Source organism: Trematomus bernacchii, unplaced genomic scaffold, assembly GCF_902827165.1.
Source record: "Trematomus bernacchii unplaced genomic scaffold, fTreBer1.1, whole genome shotgun sequence".
Taxonomy (NCBI): Eukaryota; Metazoa; Chordata; class Actinopteri; order Perciformes; family Nototheniidae; genus Trematomus; species Trematomus bernacchii.
In genome coordinates this window covers 2,704,270-2,724,841 of record NW_022987593.1, presented here as the reverse complement: position 1 = coordinate 2,724,841, position 20,572 = coordinate 2,704,270, and the positions used below count along the sequence as shown (strand labels likewise).

Here is a 20,572-nt window from a genome sequence, read left to right as displayed (position 1 = left end):
CACAATGAGGGAGGCTGCTGGTGTGTGTGTGTGTGTGTGTGTGTGTAGGTGGGAAGTGGCATTGTGTGTGTTTTTCTTCATGCGTGTGTAGGAGGTTGCATGTGGATTTTGAAGGGATGTTGGCCCTTAAAAGGAAGTCATCAGTTTGACGTGTTTGTTTTCATGCTATTTTCACACTTGAATGAAGTGTCTTTGTTTGGGTTTTCTGGCTTTGTTCATTATTTTCTTAAGATATGGAGTATTGGTTGTACTGTCTGTGCTTAATGGTATTAACACAATACACACAAAAAGAGTAATTCAATTTAGACCTATCAACATTTCATAATCAATGATGTAAACAAGTAATATTTCTCACCTGTATCAAGATATAATATACATTTCAAGTCTCAACGACTGTTACTAATAACACTGTGTGTATATAAATCACAATTCTTTAGAATGAATTGGAATAAACTGGCCCCTTCTTTATTTCCTTAAAGTTTGAGGTCCATATTCCTACTCTCTCTGCAAACCCCTCCGACAGGGAAACACAGAACTTACTTCCCCCTCCTGCTTTGCTTCTCATTTACATTTCATGTTATTAGTGCGACTGTGAATTCCCCTTCTCTAGAATTGAGAGAAATATTGTCACGCCATACAAAACAGTGACAGTAAATAGTTTTCCTTGTGTATCTCAGCACAATTTTTAAACTTTCTAAACTTGTTTACATACACCCTTTTGAATGACCTTTATACCTAATGAGTTTAATGAAAGATGGCAAAGCAAGTTGATAATCATGTATGTACATATTGTTTATACCTAACTCTTTCTTATAACATGTTGGCAACGTATTTCATATTTCCAAAAATCTTCAATATAAATTGCTCAATGTTGTTCAATGTAATCAAGGAAAACATGTTAGAGTTGGTACTATCAAAAATACAGTCTTGACGATGGAAGGAGTCAGTTAAAAAATGTAACTGCATAATTCACATCACAATTTTCACAAATCACAAAGTAATTTGTATCTTCTGGTTGTGATTAATAACCAAAACTTGGTCCAGAAATTGCGTCAGGTTTATATCTGGAAATGAAATGACTGGAAAATTGCTGAATGAAACCAATTGCAGAAGAGAGAGAGAGAAAAAAAGCTATGTTGAGATAAATGAAAAAACGGCTGATTGTCAGAAATGTTTTTGTTTATTTGATTGTTTTAAATTTCACTTCTCTAATTGTTTTATTTCTAAAGAAGCAGTATGTAAGCCACGGCAGGATGATGATTTCCAGAGAGGGAAGTATAACCTAGAAATTATTAACAAAATTGGATTGAATGCAAATTATATTTTGTATCATAACAACTGTAGTTTTGGCTGATTTTACTGTAAACTTTGTGTAAATGTTAACAATTCCTTTGGTTTTCTGCAATTCAGCTTTACAGACAGGTGAAAAGCTGTCAAACATTTACATGATGTCATTCTTCTTTCCAGCTGGTGAAGCGGGAAGTGTCCGCTGAGCAGATCTGTTCTGACATAATGAGATACAATTGTTTTAATTCTTCTTTCCCAGCAAGAGCTGAAATGAAGAACTAGCTATAACCTGCAAAAAATGTGATCATCCGGTGTTGTTTGTAAGAGTGTATTTTTATTTGTTTGTGACGACTTGACTGTTTTGCCTAAACATCTTATGTAACACCAAAAAAACCTTTTGCTGAAGTTCACTGTTTACATGAATAGAATAGAATAGAATAGAATAGAATCGTTTAATGTCATTATACATGTACAATGAGATAAATTAATGCTTCTCCCTTTCAAGGGTGCCATCAAAACAAAAAAACATCACAACATAAGACAACAAATACACGCAGCATACATACTTAGGAATAAGGAATAAAGTGCAGTAATTATTTCCAGGAGTATAAAAATAAAATCTATATTGTAATAAATAATAATAGTAGGTATGTATTCATAATAATAATAATGATATATATGTATATGTACAGAGTCACATTTATTTCACATGCAGGATGATTAAGAGGTATGACTTTCAGGTGTTAAGAGCAATGATGGCTCTTGGGAAAAAACTGTCTTTGAGTCTGTTTGTTTTGGATTTGATACACCTGTAGCGCCTGCCGGAGAGCAGCAGGTTGAACAGGTGAAGGCCGGGGTGTGAACTGTCCTTAACAATGTGTTTGGCTCTTCTGAGGCAGCGGGAGGTGTAAATGTCCATCAGGGAGGGGAGAGGGCAGCCGATGATCCTCTGTGCTGCTTTTACAACTCTCTGGAGCCTCATCCTGTCGGCCTCAGTGCAGCTGGCGTACCACATTGTGATGCAGTATGTTAGGCTCTCGATGGTAGATGATGTGGCCAGTGCTTTTAGTTTCTATAACAACATTTCCTTTAGAGTTAAATATATAATGAAGGATATATTATATATATTTTCTAAGTTAAAAGCTTTCCCATATGGCTTTGTATATTATTTGTATTATTGCAATTCCCTTGAAGTAGATCCTTCACATGAGCTAATGTGTTCTTTTATGTATTCATTTGTGTTGTTAAGCTTGCATTTATGCCTTTATTATGCCATGTTATATCCCTTGCATTGTTTTATAAATAATCTCAGCTCTAAAAGTCTTAACATTAAACTCAGCAGTATACAACAGCCTTCTCTTGTATTTTAATATTTACCATTCAGACCTGCAGCAGCCAATCATCTTCATGCTCGGTAAACAAACGGTGATGTGCCTCCACCGCCTGGGGGAAGAGGTCACCTCTGGCTGCAATCAGGTCGGGCTGCTGTTACTTTGCATGGCCGCAAGATGGCAATGTTACTTCTATTGCCAACATTCAACAAGTCCAGTGAGGCTGCAGCTGCATCAGGTTGGTTTGAAGGACAGAGGCACATTGCACAACACAGGAGGGATGTATTCTGCAAAGCAATGCTCGTTTGCGAAGTTTATGGTGTCTTGTAATATCCCAATGGAGGATGATATATGTCAGTATACTATCTGCTGTCATGGGTTTCAGACAAGGAGAGGGTCACTTACAAAATGTATCAAACTGTATAAAATGGAATTTACACTAAAATCAAGCAAACGTCCAAATGATGATCACTTCACATTTTACATTTTGAGAAACAAATCCCTTAAAATCTTCAACAGTGGAGAATCTAAAGTTCATTTGGCTACTATGTTGCGTTTATGTTTCTTCTGTTTTACATTGGTCCCGTTTATATTTTATCTTCCAAGAGTGCCCTTATAATGGTGCATGTTAATTACATTTCTAGATTATAGTACCACATTAGACATACAATTAGAGTTAAAGTTATGTTTTTTTTTCAAGATGGTGTATTTATTACCAGAATAGCTATTTCAAATCACGTTGCATGTCTCACAAAATAACAAATATCGTTTAACTGTAATTTACGATAATAGGCCTAATAATAGCCTTTGATTAATGTGATTTAATGCCGTATTTGAACGATCCTGTCAAGTGTCGTCCAGATGAAGGTGTCCCAGTGCAGTGTTGGTTCCAGCTGTTTTCTGCGGTAATCTGCGTCTCGTCAAATATTTCTGACGCACCACCAGTGGATGTCGTTGTTCCGCCTGGTGTCACCCCTCGAGATGAGCTGACCGAAAGCTGTGCCAAACAAGATCCGATCCAAGAGAGAGGGAGGGAGGGAGAGTGAGGGGAGAGATAGAGATTGTGAAAAGACCGGCAGGAGGAGTGGGACTTGCTATAAGGACACTAGCGACTCTTAAATCCGGCTGCTCCTCTATTTATACGCAGCAGATTTGAAGAAACAAACAACAAAACAGGAGGAGCTGTGATTGAATTCCGATAAAGAAAAAGTAGACTAACATCGCCGGTTCTTACATATTTTTAAATTATTCTCAGGTAATGTGAGCTTTGTATACATTTTCCCAAACCTCCCATTCATGTGGTGGGACTGAATGTTACTTTTATATCACTGTAAAATACTAATTCTAACCCCAGTGTTTGTTTGGAAAGTGTTTGCAGACTGCTTAGCCATCACCAAACTTAACTCTCTCTCACTCTTCCCACACGCTCTTTCCCTTTCTCCTCCAGCGGCAGAGACACTTAGGGACCGAGGGACCTACCATGCTAAGGGCTGTGGATATTGTCCTCTCTGTGCTGCTCGCCGCCTCCCTGTCGTGCCGGAGCGTCCTGGGCGGCTACGGGGTGAGCCTGTTCGCGGCGCAGACCTCTCCCCCGGACCCCTGCTACGACGAGCACGGCAACCCGCGGCGCTGCATCCCGGACTTCGTTAATTCCGCCTTCGGTAAGGAAGTGAAGGTGTCCAGCACGTGCGGAAAGGTGCCCAGTCGCTACTGCGTGGTGACCTCGGCGGAGAAAGGAGACGAGAGGACCAGGAACTGTCACACCTGCGACGCCTCGGACCCCAAGAAGTACCACCCTCCAGCGTACCTGACGGACCTCAACAACCCGCACAACCTCACCTGCTGGCAGTCCGACAACTTCCTCCAGTACCCGCAGAACGCCACCCTGACTCTGTCCCTTGGAAAGAAGTTTGAGGTCACTTACGTGAGCCTGCAGTTCTGCTCGCCTCGACCGGAATCCATGGTTATTTACAAGTCTATGGACTACGGTAAAACTTGGGTGCCCTTTCAGTTTTACTCGACCCAGTGCAGGAAGATGTACAACAAGCCGAACCGGGCAGCTATAACGAAGCAGAATGAGCAGGAGGCTGTGTGCACGGACTCCCACACCGACATGTACCCTCTGACCGGGGGGCTCATCGCTTTCAGCACGCTGGACGGCAGACCCTCGGCTCACGACTTTGACAACTCCCCGGTGCTGCAGGACTGGGTGACAGCCACGGACATTAAAGTCATCTTCAGTCGGCTGCACACTTTTGGGGACGAGAACGAGGACGACTCGGAGCTGGCCCGGGACTCGTACTTCTACGCCGTGTCGGACCTGCAGGTCGGGGGGAGATGCAAATGCAACGGGCACGCTTCTCGGTGCGTGAAGGACCGGGATGGCAGTCTGGTGTGTGAGTGCAAGCACAACACCGCCGGGCCGGAGTGCGACAGGTGCAAGCCTTTCCACTACGACAGGCCGTGGCAGAGAGCCACAGCCAGGGAAGCCAACGAGTGTGTTGGTAAGTTAATTTACCTTCCTCCATCCACCTTCCTCCATCCACCTTCCTCCATCCCGGGGCCGTGACAATGGGAATATCTTAAAAAAAAGATGAGACATAATCGATAGGTGTAATGTAAAATCAGTCCCTATGTGAAATTACGAATTTTAAATGCAAAATAATAACAATATTATTATAATAATAATAAGGAAATAATTGATAATAATTGTGTTTTTGTATGACTAATATACGCCCAATTTAACAGCTTCAGTTCATTTAACCCACATTTAAACATTCCCTTTAAGCCAGACCGCAGCACAGCCACATTTTTTCCTGATTTTGTAGCGTATATGTATGTATACGAGCATACAATTATGTTTAAGGCACATGCAACATAAAAATGCAATTTGAAAGTCGATTAAGCTTACTGCAGGCCATAATGGAGGCTTTTAACCACGTCAAACGGGACCACCGAGCCTAATCATGCACATTTCTCATAGCTGCAGTAAAGCGATGCCTTTTCATCTATCTCAGGAATCCTGCAACATTCCCACCGCAGTGGAAATTGAACACAGATTTCTTTATAAATTATCACATCATTATTTTCCACATTAAAAATCAATCTGAAAGAATGCTTTGAATTGTCAGGTGCTGTGGTTGAAAATATACATCTAAATGTGTAATTAGGAATGTATAAAAACGTTTTTTAATTCACATTTTAAGATATTATAATGAAATTGTTTTCCTAATTGTAAAATAAAAAAATGTGAATTCATTTTATTGCATCAATTCTATGATTTAAATATAACGAAAAATAACAAACCTTAATATCTTTAATGTGCATGTTTTCTATAATTATCTATACAATTATTAGCTGAAAATCAACCTAAGAATATGTGAATATAACCTTTAAATAACACCATCTTTTTTTATTCTAAAAAACAAAGCAGGTGGTAAAAAAAAAAAGCAAGTCCCTTTTCATATCTTTACTGCTGCTCTTTGTGTCTCAGAGCCAACATGTTTCATCAGGTGTGGGGTGATCAAAGTTACAGTAGTTTTATTACAACCTGGCTCAGACACATAAACCTGCAGATAGTGCAGAATCCTGGCCAAGTTTCTGTCAATTTAAATTCTGTACTTGAGAAAAAGCTTATTACTGATCGTTTTGGGAATACGGCTTTTTTTTGTTTTATTGCAATAATTGGACAGAAATATGTTTGAAGATTGCTGAGTAACAAATACCTGATTTATTTGGTGTTGGTCCTTCTGATGAGATGTTCAGTGAGGAGAATAAGTAACATCTGAAAAACCGAAGGAGAGGCAGAAAGATATTGATAATTGAAACTAGAAACTAAAATCTCATTGTGACTCCCTCAATATTTCCTATTCTGCTGCACGGCTACAGGGAAAAGGCTTTATATTGTGAGACAGTCACAGCACATGTCAGCCACTTTGACACATAGCAGCTGTTTAAAAGGTTTTGTGTGCTGCCGTTATTCTACATATTCTCACTGGCAGATGCGAGGGTGTTGCTAAATCAACAGGCAGAGTTTTAGACATATTTACATTCTTGTTATCTCAAGCTATGATTTCATTGCATTCTCTGTGTTTTATTTTACTTTAAAATGTGTTTTTTTCAATAGGGGCCAACTGACCTTAAATAGCAATTGATTTGATCTCCACTACAGCCTTTAATGTATTATCTATTATATATAGACTTTATCATTTAAACATGTGGCACTTTTTTCAGAAGAAAAAATTGAGTTTTTATATTTTTGTTAATTGATATACATTTTCCGATTCCTCTTTTATCTCTTCATTACATTCCAGAATCTAGTCAATAGTGAGTCCGTCCATACAAAACACTTTAATTAGATTTAATTTAATTATTATCACCAGTCTGTAAAGAAGACTGCCTTGGTGAAAATCCCAGCATTTAGATATAGGCTTACTTTAATAAGAAAACATAATACTAACGCTAATGTTACATTCAAACACATCAAATGAAAGGGTGGAGGGAAGTTTACAATTTATATATTTTTAAATATCTACATGATATACAGTGATACATGTGGGGAAAACACAGTCTAAACACAGCTTGTAAACTCAATATCGTTGCCGCTTAGTGGTTTACTGGATCAGCACACATATAAGACTTTTCACACTTGAGCCATAAAAGCCTGTCACTTACGACATCCATCATGTTGTCAGTAAGATGTTTCGTTTTTGTTATAGAAATGTGTTTGTGTGTGTGCTGAGTTAGAGCAAAAGCAAGTGTCAAATCTTGAAGATAAAAAAGTCACATCTAATTTAAGGCCAGTGCAAAATGAACAGTAGAGTACTGTATACAAGGGATGAGTGTCTTTGGTGGAACAACTTTAGAGATCCAACAGTCTGAGCGTTTGTCTGAACATACAGGTATATCTCTGTGTTTCTCTTAAAGTGCACTTTGCTGATTACTTCCATCACATTCTTAAGTAACATTCCTGAGTGTGCACCTCGATCCATTTGGGTATTGACTCTCCACAGCAAAGGGAACGCTTCTAATGCAATGAGTTCAATAAGCAGCACCTCGGGCACAACAGAGACATGCCTCAAACTCAGTTAAGATGTGTTAATCTGGTTAAGGGGTAACAACAGTAGAAGGAAATGTCTTTCTCTTTGAGAAAATTATAGATGCCCCATGGCCTACCAGAATGCTCTTGGCAAGAAAACACAAAAAAAAACACTAAACTCACAAAGTAAGGAAGGGGACATGTAACTAGTGTATGATGAGAAATGGATGCAGTTAGATAGTCCCCTCCGGATATAAATGATTTTAATGCAAATGAACTGTAAACCCAGTTTTCAGGTTTGTGCCGTTTACTGGACGTGTTGGGTAACAAAAAAGAAAAGGAGAAAGTGTCCTGAATAATTCAGGCAGATTATAAAGACAGCTTGAAGGCATGCAGAATGAGGGGACAGAGAGAAGCTGGCACAGAAGGAGGGGCTGGAGAAAGAACAGGGCGACAAAAGTGAAAATGAAAGAGACAGACATAAGCGAGAGAGGGGGGGAGTATGATGTGGAAAATGTGTGAGGGAGAGGACCAGAGACATAAAGGGACGGCAGAGTGACATTTCCATAGCCGGTGGGCCAGCAAAATATTTTGACAATTGTCTTTTCCAGCCGCCCTTTATTGCGCCAATGGGAATATAAAGGCTGTTTGGACAGGAAGAAACTTCTTCCTCCTTTCTTCCACTTAGAGTTCACTTGGTGCATTGACACTGTAATGTGGAAGACATTTTCTCAAGCCTCACTGCTATTGGTCCTTTAAGCCTGTTTGCCCATAAGGAGTCTCCCACTCCTAAAGCTCAGTATTAGCTCGATGATTTGCTTGTTTTGCCTCACTAGAACCAAACCTTATTTCAGAAATCACACTCAAATGTTCCCGGGTGCTTTTCAGAGGTGTCCGACTGACAGGAGCAAACATGTGGTGCAGAAAAGTGGACCTGGTTAATTTGATACCCTTAAAAAATATTGACTTTTTAAGCTACATCCACTTGTATTAAATAGCCCCTCTAAAGTTGTTTTTATGCCTTCTAATATGAAAATGCACTTCCAACTTGAAGCTAAAAAACAAATCAGGTCATCTGAGTGCCTTAACTAGATGTGAATATTACAAACAAAATGTTCGAACAAACATAAGTAAACACTTAAAAACAGCTGCGCACACACTGATGTTTAGTGGTGTATTTTTCTTATTTTCATGGAGGACTGGCCAGACCTTTAATGAGCATGAAAGATAATTCCAGTAAAGCTACAGCAGAGTTTGGGAAAGATTCGAGCGATTTTATCAACAACAGTTTCTAGATTTTGTGCAGTTACGGAATGAAAAAGGAAGAGTTTCTTATTAGCCTTTGTGCATCATTGTTCAAATTGCATGAATAAATGCAAATGGAGCCCGAAGTAGACCAGAACTCAATACTGTCATCAGATGAGGATTTATTTTAGCAATGGTTGCCATGATTACAGAGAAGCCCTGTTGTACAATAGATTACACGTTGTCTAGTTTCCATGTGAACAATTCAGGTTAAATAAAAAGCCACTTAATATATCCTGAAACTCAACGTCTGCTGTCTTGTTGTTTTGGTACCTTTCAGACATGACTGAAGGTCTGGTTAATGTTTGATCTGATCACCGTTCACCTTTATAAACCGGCATCCTTCATCTTCAAAGGTGCCGGCAAGATGCGGTGTTATTCTCACTCACTGCAAACAAAGCTGGGAATAAACTGACAGAGTAGCTTTGCACTTTGCACTGTTAGTATTCCTCGTCTTCACTTCTGTAGACAGCACTCGCCACTTCTTACTGACATGCACACACCTGTAAGCATGCACATGTGAACACACACAAGTGTTCCTTAGGTCTGAAGCCGCTATAGTTCAAACAGGGGGGAATGGCCTCTCTCTCACTTCAAGAATCCTGCTTTGCCGGCGCTCTTATCAGTGTTTATGACTCGTTTTGTAAACCACTGCTAAAAAAAGTCTCTCATGGTCCAGACCACCGGCTCACTCTTCTGTTATATATTTTGAGACCTGTTATATCTCTCATACAGACAGGAACATAGCCACTGAGCTAGCACATACTGTAAGAGCAAGGCTGGCGGTACAGTATATCAAAGTAGCTGTAACTAAACACAGAAGACAATACACACACACACACACACACACACACACACACACACACACACATATGCAGTGAGAAGGCAGTAATAATGACAAACTATCTGCAGCGTGTTTTGGTATCTCAGTGCACTCTCTAGCTCTGCATGTTGAAATGTCTATTTTCTGCCAATGCTCCTGTTGAGTTTATATACAGGGAGTGTATATAATTTCGTGTTAGTCTGTGTGTGCATGTGGGGTTCTCGTGAGAGGCCGGACATGCTGCTCAGTGCTAGTTTTGCTTAGAATCTGCTGTATGCCAGGTATTCAAATGATGGGCTGCATGAGCTGCTTTGTTGTCAGGTCAAGGCAGGTGGTTTATTCAAAATGTAACAAAGTTTAAGTGTCTTTTTAACTTCTGAACTGATAATAGATTTAACAGATTAGCTAGTGACAGGAGGTCAATTCTTTCTTGTCCTTGAACCATCTTTTTTGGACCAAAAATAGACACCAGGCCTGGGTCAAAGTCATACTGAGGACATCCATTTTGGTTTTCAGCATAATAAGTGTGATGACTGGCTCCAGAGGGATATCAAATAATTCTTTATTAAACAATAATCAAGGATGAAATAAAGCCCTTACAATCAAAGGATTTTATAAAACTGCCACTTTGAGTACTTATGTAACCAGAGACCATACTATCCCAGAAGTGAGATCATTTATAATCGTTTTGATTTAGGCTCAAATGGAAGCAATAGATGTGACAACTAGTAATGCAGAAACGGTTGAATATGTTGAAGCATGGAATATCTTTAAGCTATTAGTGTCGGTGTTTGGCAGCTTGTCTTTTGAGCAGGAATTTTGGAGCTAGTTGTTGCTTGTCATGAGGCCTGTTTGAGAAACAATCCAATGTTGATGGAATTCATTTTTGCACGGATAATACATTCTGACAGCCCTTTGAAGATAGTAAATTACTTTACATTAAAAAAAGTGTCTGAGGACAATATGTAGATAAGAAAACAAACACACAATAGTAATTAAAGGTGTTTGTGTCTGTTTGTGCTGAGAAATAAATGCTAGGAAAGCCATCATATATAAAACCAAAAGCTAAATCCAACACACATATATAACTGTGTTGTAATGAAGCTATCTGCATGTTGTGTGGTATTAGTTCAAATTGTCATTACAATCCATTTGACTGCCCATTGGGAAAACCGATGTTGCACTTCTTGAGGTAAAACGTTCACTGGTATAAAAAGAAACTTCACAGCCTGTTTCAGATGTTGGATTCCAGGTCCTTTGGACAAACTGCGGCCGCAGTTTTGTCTCATTGCTTTGGCTACAACACATAATGCAACACAGATCCCGCTCACAGTGTGAATCCGCATTTTTAGCCAGTGTGAGTGTGTGCACGAACACTCGTACCAAAATGGAACCTCGACCTTGCTCTTGAGAAATGGTTTGGTCAGAAGCCATATTGCCTCTGAAGGAAAGCCATATTGCGTTTCTCCTTTGGCTCGTGGCCTGCGCTCACTTCCTCTTGTCACCCTCGATGGTGCTTGAACTCACTGTGGCTGGTTTATCACAACATCCAGCCAGGCCAGAAACTCACATTGTCGTTATCATCATAATTTTACATAATATGATGAGAAATTTCACTGCTGCATTCCTGTGGGTAAGAACATGCTGCGTCTGTGTTTGTGTTTCTTGCATTGAAAATGTTTCCATTCAATCTGTGGTGCACTCTTCCAGCTGGTGATAATTGGTCCGGCCCATGAGATCCAAACAGATCTTCTTTTCACAATTCTTCTATCCTTCAAACTCAACACTCATAACATTAACTGAAACCTGTAGAAGTACCTAACACACACACACACACACACACACACACACACACACACACACACACACACACACACACACACACACACACACACACACACACACACACACACACACACACACTTATAGTATGTTTTTAAGCTGTCAGCTACATTCTCAAGAGAGTAATCTGGGCGTACTGCACGCTAAAGATTTTCAAAATGTTGATTAATATTTTTCAAGCCACAGACACAAAGTAGGCTTTCTTTTCTGCGATGACAGCTACTTCATTATTGTTATTGGACTCTTTGACAGTGCAGAAAGCTCGATCATAGCTGGTCGCCTAAGGTGCAAAAAGTTAAATGCATAAAAAAATTCAACAAAACACTGTTTGAACATGACTAGGATTGCTCCCAAACATCTGCAAAAGTGCTGATAGCTGTTGCAGAAAGGGTGATTGAAGGAAATGAGGCTTACGAGACACACACACACACACACACACACACACACACACACACACACACACACACACACACACACACACACACACACACACACACACACACACACACACACACACACACACACACACACACACACACACACACACACACACATTCTACTCAGTCTCTATCCGTACCTGTCTCTGTCGCCTGCTGGTTACCTGTTTCTATTTGTGAGTGTGTGTTTTTCCATGTGTCTTTCTTCGCCGCCAGGAGGCCTTGACATTTTACAGTGTGTCTTTATGCTGTCGAGAGAAAGAGATTGTGCAAGCCTGTGTAAGTGTGTCTCTTAACCGGCATTGTCTGCCAGTGGGAGTTTATGAAAACAGTAATTCTGTCCAGGATCTGAGAAGCTATTTAGCGCCTGAGGAGACATCTGTTAATGAATTAATTGGTGACTTGATGCCATAGTGAAAGCTTGTCTTATCCGAGGGAGGATCTCTGTGTGCTGTGGGTTTGGCATGAACCACGGGATGAGTGTGTGTGTGTGTGTGTGTGTGTGTGTGAGAGAGAGAGAGAGAGACAGCGAGAGCAGAAGAGAGACAGAGGTGTTTGTGTGTAATGGAAAGGACTGGGTCGACTGGGTACCAGATGATTATGGGTAATTAAAACCCACTGCAAACAACATCAGCATGTGTTCACACATTAGACACAAGCCACTCCAGTGCCTCACTTACTAGCTCTATGAATCACAGCCTGACTGTCTCTCGGAAATATCACGCAGCCACATTTGACACCACAGAATAAACACTTTCCCACAGAGGTGACAGAGGCCAATAATACAGAATCTGTTCAATTTCTCTGGAAATCCACAGCAGAAAATCATTATGTAAAACAAGTAGGGCTTTACTTGTTCTTACACCAAATGGGCTAAAGCTTAAGAACACACTACTGCACACAGAGCTTATGTTGCACTAAAGCTTTATCCCCTGAGGACATGTTTGGAAATAACACTTGTTCTCTTATTGCGAAGTAATAAGAGAGAAAACAGTTTTTGCTATTTGCTGGAAGATTTGATATGTAATGAGTCCCTTGTATATTGGCTTCTACTTCAGCAGTTTCCCTAAAAGATTATGTCATGCTGAAAAGATACTAGCCAAAATCAAAGCAGCAGAACACGATTTATTCCACACATTCTTCTTTTCTTATCAATATCTGCTGTCTACATTATTAATAATGCAATTTTACAACTGACAGTCGGAGATAAGTATGTGTTATGCTAATAGCAGCCAATCTCAAGACTAGATGTCCGGACAGCTCACTTTTTCTAACTTAACACCTACAGATTTATTTCCTTTTACTCTTACAGTCTTCAGACTCAACCCCAAAAAAAACTCCCGAAGAACTGTTAACGTGTTCCCTTTTTTTAAATCTCTAGTTTTCTGCACACGGCCAGCATCACTCAGTCAGGCAGTCATCAGGTCTGAAACACACTGGTAGCATGACCTTGATTCATTGTGGCTACCATACACACTAGAGCAGTCTCACTTGTTAACAGGGGACCATAAAGGGACCAGTAAACAGGGTAAGAAAACATTGTGAGTGAGTGTCTGTGAGAGAGATGATGATATATGTGTATTGGCAGCTTTTTAGAGTTTAAAAAAAAAAAAAGAAGGTTAATGTGCGTATGTGAGACCTGATCCCGCGGCCGGGGCCAGCAGCGCTGTAGAGACTCAGAGATGATGACCTCAGCACCTCTGTGTGGCAGCAGGTTACTGCACGGTTACCAAGAGGAGGGCGAGTGTTTGCAGCCAAAGCAAATATATAATATGGGCTGGAGGGAAGCAAGAAAGAGAGAAAGTGATTTTCACAGAAGAAAATAACGTCAGTCTCCTGCGCTCTGCCCTGGGCTGTGCCTTGCTGTGATTTATTTAATGCAATGTTAATGAGATTAAAGGTAAAATCGTTGCGTGAGGAATTCCTTCTTGTGCTTTTAGGTAGGAGCAACACATCGGAACAAGCACTGAAGCTGGTGCAGCATGTGTTGTTACATTATACTTAAATTACCCACGCCTGTTTACACTTAAAAATGAAAGCCTTGGCACAGCTTGTTACAGAGTCTACAAAATCTCTCTGTAGCTGATAGGGCTGTAACAGCGTCAACAACGACAATAAAAAACAGATACTCATTTTTGTTTGCTGGAGACCGAAAAACAAAAGAGAAGGAGGCTTTTTGCTGGAGCTCTGCGTTTGATTCAAGGTAAAGTCCTGGAAAAAGGAAATCTCTGGCAGCAGTTACAGAAAGGACCACCTAACGAGTGTGATCATATCAGGCCCTGAGAAAGGGTCCTCAACACTCACAGATATGGATGATTCATTGCTAAGCAACGATACACCCAGACACAGACGCTTGTTTTGTAGATCAGAGCGCCCCCCTGCTGTCGTCATCTTAGGGAACTGCAATCATCTTGAACTGCATCTGAGGAATAAAGTGTCTGCAGTGCCTAAATATGTTGTACATATTTAGACCCTACATGTAGATTAAGCTGTAAAGGCTTTTGACGTAGTTACGCTTTAATGTTATGCATCTCACACTGTCTTTCTTTTTCTCCCTCTCAAACACACGTTCACAGTGGGAGAAAGCACCTGTGACAGATCAAGCCGAGTCAAACAATTTCATTTTGCGTCAGACATGCTCACACGTTGCCAGAAAAAGAACTTGCCCTGGAATTTTGTGTGTGTGTGTGTGTGTGTGTGTGTGTGTGTGTGTGTGTGTGTGTGTGTGTGTGTGTGTGTGTGTGTGTGTGTGTGTGTGTGTGTGTGTGTGTGTGTGTGTGTGTGTGAGAATAGCTGACAATGATTTATCACCAACCTCTTTGTCTTTCCCATATAAGTCACGGTGGAGGCTGTGTAGGTGTATGTGTCTGTGTGTGGCAGCCAACAATTCCCAGTCGTCATGGAGGCCTTGAAGTCACAGTTGGTTGTGTGTGTGTGGGCCTGTGATTGTCTACACACCCAACAGTGATACAGGCAGCTAGAAGTCATAAGTCAGCCTTTTATCTTAATTGTAAGAATGGAAGCCTGTTGGCTAAATGAGGCTGCAATTCCAGAGAGTATGTTGACACTGTTGCACAAAGAGAGCTCAGTCAGCAGAGGTCAGCACAAGTAGACAGATTTACATAAACTTGAGGAAAGTTTTGTTGATGTGTATGATCTCGGATAAAGTGAACATATTCATAGCTTAAAGTCTGAAATCAGATCTCGCAGTACAGGATATTGTTAGTTGTTGGGTCTTGGATGGATGATTTTTCAATAGCAGCTTTTTAAAGTTGCTCCACATGCACATTATTCATGTTGGCTTAACCTTGCTGCAACATGGTGGTGTTGCAGATTCACGCAAAGAAATCAGGATAAGATTCACATTGGCAGTTTTTAAAAGATGATATTGTTGTGTTTTGTATGCCTTTTAATGATTCTACAGCCAGAGATAGAGGGAATGGAGGGATCAGATTTGAGGGCTGCTGCGATAAGGACACAACCTTAGTTAATAGGTCCCGTATCAGGTAAGCTACCGGGGGCGTTATTTTTATTTATTTTAGGCTAATAATTGATCCCACAGGGGGAACTCTACACGGACCCTGTGTTTATGTCACACAGATCCCTTGCTCTAAGTAGCTGACATTTTCTTGAGAGAGAAAAACACCAAAGGCTGGCGTATATTTGTTTGGTCGTGTGAAGTGGAATGCAGACTTCTGGGAGGGTACTTAGGGTAAGTTTGTGGGGTCATCTCAATTTGCCAGGGGGTGATCCTAGGTTAATCCATCACTCATTAGCTCTCACAGATAAGACCCATAGTGGGGTGAGGGGCTGTGAATCCACACTTTCTCTTTCTTTGCCTCTCTTCCTCTCAAACACAAAAACACAGATGCTCTCGTCTTTTCTACAAAAAAGAAATGGAGAAATTCTGATAGAGTAAAGCCATGCTCTCTTCTCGTTTGCCCAACACATCCCCCCCCTCCCTATTAACCCCTTTCCCCCTGCTGGCTCTGCTCCCCGCGGGACAATACAGCCAATTAATTAGGCTCGGTGTCCGGCAGAGAGAAGCTCGGAAAGCGCGGGCCTCAGCTGATTTAGCTCCCTTGTAGCCGGCCCATTATAGAGAGAGAGGATAGAGAAAGAGAGAGTAGAGAGTGATGGAGGGCGAGCAAGAGAAGGGGAGAGATAAAGACGGAGAGGGGCACTTGACTCAGCGTGCTACCAGTAAGTGCTCTTTAAATAGCTCCCACTGCTGCTGCTGGGTGTTGCTGTTGCAGGATGAGGGCTGCCTCTGTACTGCTAATATGTGTTGCAGGGGCAGCTGTTCCCCCCCCCTCCTGCCTCTAGCAGAATAAGTCATCAAGTTCCCACGTGAGACCCCTCTCTGCTTCTAATAACAAAAGGCCTATATCACTGGAGGATGACAAAGCAAACAAACGGACATAATTAGGGGGGTCGATAAGGAAATTACAAGGAAATGGAGTCATTAATGGTAATATTTGTGTTATGAGATGATAGTTTGTGGCAAAAATTCATTTCCAAATGGGGCCCCTCTGTGTTGTCTTTGAAGCTAAGACCTGGACCTGTATGACACGGGGAGAGAAACTTGGCCTGGGCCTCGCTCCCTCCGTCTATCCGCTGCTCTCTAACCTCCAGAGACACTCGCAGATATTGAAATGATTATGTAGCAGAAGGTCTCTGTAGATATCCAGATGTTGATCTGATGATAAACCTGGGGAACGCATTTCACCTTCTTTTTGTTCCCCCTTCGAGTTTGTTTTAGTTGTATTTTTCTTCTTTTATTTTCTCTCGTGCAGCCAGGACAGGTCGTTGGCTGCAGATGAAAGTTGAGGTGGAGCGTGAGGGAGAAGGTTCTTCTGTCTTCCAGAGTCATGAAGGAAGACAGAAAGAGTGGAGTGAAGAAAGAAGTAGATAGATAGCTGCTCTTTCCCTCTGCATCATCAGCTGATGCACATCTTGTTCCTGTCAGTAATTTGTAACTATTTAATCTTTCAAATCAATAGTTAACTCTTATTCTTAATGCAGTTGTCTGCAAATCTAAAATATCATATCTACCTGAATGATGTTCCTAGCAATATTTGTTCTTCTTGTATGAGAGTGATGATGTATGTATACCACAAGACATACATACGAGAGATGGGTTGGTTCAAATCACTTATTTGACAAAGACCACAATCTTTCCCTAACTATAACCAAGTGCTGTGAGTGCTATTTCACTGCCCTGCGAAAACATATATACTTACAAGTAGTTAGTCTTATTCCTGTTATTCCTTGCACTTTATTCCTAGAAGTGCCCGTAATAAACTAACGAGACAATTCGATGCTTTTCATCATTTGATTAAAGAAAATTCACTTAACATGCCTCACAAGTGTTTAAATAACTCTACTAAACAATCCTAATAAGGGGTTTAAATGTTAATATTGAATGAAACGTTGACATTTCCGTTCTAATAATTGCTAGGTAGGAAATGTGCACATAAACCTTTTAAGTATTTTAATTCTGGAAACAAACATTAGGGATTCCTATCTCAGTTACATACAGTAGTTTGATTTTTGTTTCACTTCTTGCTATTACAAACTTTGAGAATAACTGATTTGTCAGACACATATTTAAAAGAAAATGAAGATCACTTCAGCAGCTAGTCTTTAAGGTCTGTGGCCTTTGTCCTGCGGCCTTTGTCCTGCCTCCAGTGACAGCCACCGTTTCATTATCCAGGAACATCGAGCAGCGCCGTTTCCACTTTTAGAAAGAAAGACAGTATTGGGTTTCTGTGAGGGCTTTCCACAGCAATGGGCGGGAAATGAAATGAACTCTGAGCCCCAATAACAAACAAGGTCAGTGACAAAATAAAGAAAGACGCGATCACAAACAAAGATAGAGAGAAAAAAGAAACAGAAGAGTGGGATTTAAGGAAAAGAAAAACAGCGGTTAGTGTTTGGGTTGCTGCCTCGGCCGCTGACCTCATCGGAAATGACACCTCTCTTGCTTTCGAATGTTAGATGCAGCAGTGTAGATTACGGCACAATAGCCAAGCTGTGAATGCGTTGACAAGAGGGTGTTCGCACAGATGGGAAATATATTTGTATGAAAGTGCTTTTAGAAACATGTATCCATTAGATTTGATCAGTCTTAACACGATAATCAAGTGGATCATATCAAATGTGGTGGAAGGACCCTCTTTTGGGGTAAAACTTAAATCAGCTGCAAGATGCTAAGACGAAAAGACCTGCATTCGGAGGTCAAACTATTTTCTAAAGTCATTTTCATTAGATTAAGTTTAAGTGGCCTATTTGATAATTATAGTCAATTTTCCTGGTCGACCGAGCAGCGCAATCATCCGCTGAGAGTAAACCTCTTGCCAGAGCAAATATTAAGGAATATCTACAGAATCAATAACACATTGGGGCAATATTATTCTTGACATAAATTACACGACCACTTACATTTTCAGCTGGGGAGCTCACAATAGTCTGATGGAAACCTGTAAGACGCAAGATACAGGAAATAGTCCTAGCTTTTTTTGCTCCTTGCCGTATCATAATACCTCCACCACAAATGTTTTTTTCCCAGTTAAATGTCTTTTTTGTCTATCTACAGTAATTACGGTAACAACTAAAAGCCAGATTTTCATGAGACTTGGTTGAAGTGTGTATATGTTAAAAAGAACCTTACTCACTAGATCTTATAAGTCTTCTATCAAGTATCTGTAGTGTACCACCATGATGGGCTGGATGGCATTATTCTAGCTCTACAAAATCTGGTTGGTGTAGCCTTTTAAAACAAAAAAATGAACTTTTGGCCCAGCCTAGTCTGAATAAATCCTCATTTGAAACGAGACATGAGACAAATAGAGAGTCGTTCCAACTCCTGCCTTTAATCTTCTATGTAAGAGGGGGCATCCATAAATCCTCCTCATTTCCCTCTCTTTCTATTCAGGAACTGCCGCTCACTTCCTGTTTGCATTTCCACCACATCAACTCTTTTTTTGTTCTTTCTTTCCAAGTTTAAACTTGTGCTTGCTATTATCTTGGAAATAACGACCATTGTCTTTTGTCAAGTTATTATGCAAAAATGGTGCTTTCATTGCAAAATGCTGAGTTATTCTCCGCATCTGTCAGCCGTGTGCTTGCTCTGGCAAAGACCAGTCCTTCCCTTGCTAATTGCCTTCTACCGATGACTAAATGACAATGAGGTTTTTGGATTTCTGGATCAGAGGGGTCTCTTTTCCTCCTACTTCCCCAACTGTATCCTTCCTGCCTGAGTCATACAGTAAGTGTCACATTTGGTTACAGAAGATATGAAGTGCAAGGATTTTTGCTAGAAAACAGTTTCCCCAACCTTGAAGGGCTACTGTTCCAACATTGCAATTAGAGCAGAAGCTGTATGTAAATGTGTGTGTATATGCAGTGTGTGTGTTTACCAGTGTGCATGCTTGCTTGTGTGCATGAGGGTCTAATTCGTAGTGAGCAGTAGGCTCTGTGCCACAGCAGAGGAGCGCAGTGAATGTGGTTCTGGAGCCAGTACAGTAAAAACATCTCCGCCATCAGTGTCAGAAACAATCTGCATGGACCAAACCAGCTGCCACAGAAACCTGCCTGCTGCGGCTTCTGTGGGATGCCAACACACTCTTGTTTATACCCCAATCATAAACCCCATCAAACCAGAACAATCTTCTTTTTAAAGGAAGCTCGCTATCTTATGAATGTGTTGAGCTAAAGAAAATGCAGACTAAAGTCAAAGAAATTCTGAAAAATATAACCTAGAAATTACAAGCTAATTTAATAGTTTAAATGCTTTAACTTGACAAAACATTTAAATGCAGACTGTATGTATTGCAATTACTTAACTATTGTTTGCTATTATCCTAATTTAACTTTTCCAATCATAGAAGATATGGGAATTGTTTTCAATTTTTGTAAATAATTATAGTTTTATTATTAAAACAATTACATTTGTTTCCCCTTAATTTACTTAAAATGCGATTTTCTTCTAATTCAAATGGATAGAACGGGAAAAGAGATATTTGAGGTGAATTATCCTGGTCGATCGGGTCTTAAAGATCAACTCACTGAGCAGATGGATGAAAAAGGACTGTGTGGATGTTTTTGATTTACATTTAGAGCATCATATTCCCGAGGGTTATAACTCATGATACTGAGCATGAAACACTGCAAAGACTTCTTTATAAAGAGAAAAGACAACAGAAGTCATAAGAGTGATGCATATGCATGCGCACACTCACCATATTTGGTCCTTTTGATCGTCTCCTTCTCTTTAAAAATATGCTGCACTATTTGGCCTCTTTGCTCCCCAGCACTTACTATAATGCACTCACTTTCCCCACAGTTTCACAAAGAAATATATCTATATTAAATGTGTGAGTGTACAGTTCCAATGAGTTGGAGAGGTCATAATAGAAAATAAATAGCTGATTATTGCTCATAAATCATATTCTGCAGCATTGAACTGCGGAGTTGGTGTCGCCACTCAGTGGTGTTAATCACAGAC

The 20,572-nt window shown here is 40.4% G+C and overlaps 1 protein-coding gene across 1 annotated transcript in view; it reads left to right on the top strand.

Moving 5' to 3' along the window:
• The first annotated feature begins 3,686 nt into the window (after positions 1–3,686).
• Positions 3,687–20,572, top strand: part of ntn1a (netrin 1a) — a 55,151-nt gene continuing 38,265 nt past the window's right edge. The window contains exons 1-2 of the mRNA XM_034129307.1: positions 3,687–3,873; positions 4,066–5,122. Of these exons, the coding sequence (XP_033985198.1) occupies positions 4,099–5,122 (1,024 nt within the window). The 5' untranslated portion in view covers positions 3,687–3,873; positions 4,066–4,098. The remainder of the gene's footprint in view (positions 3,874–4,065; positions 5,123–20,572) is intronic.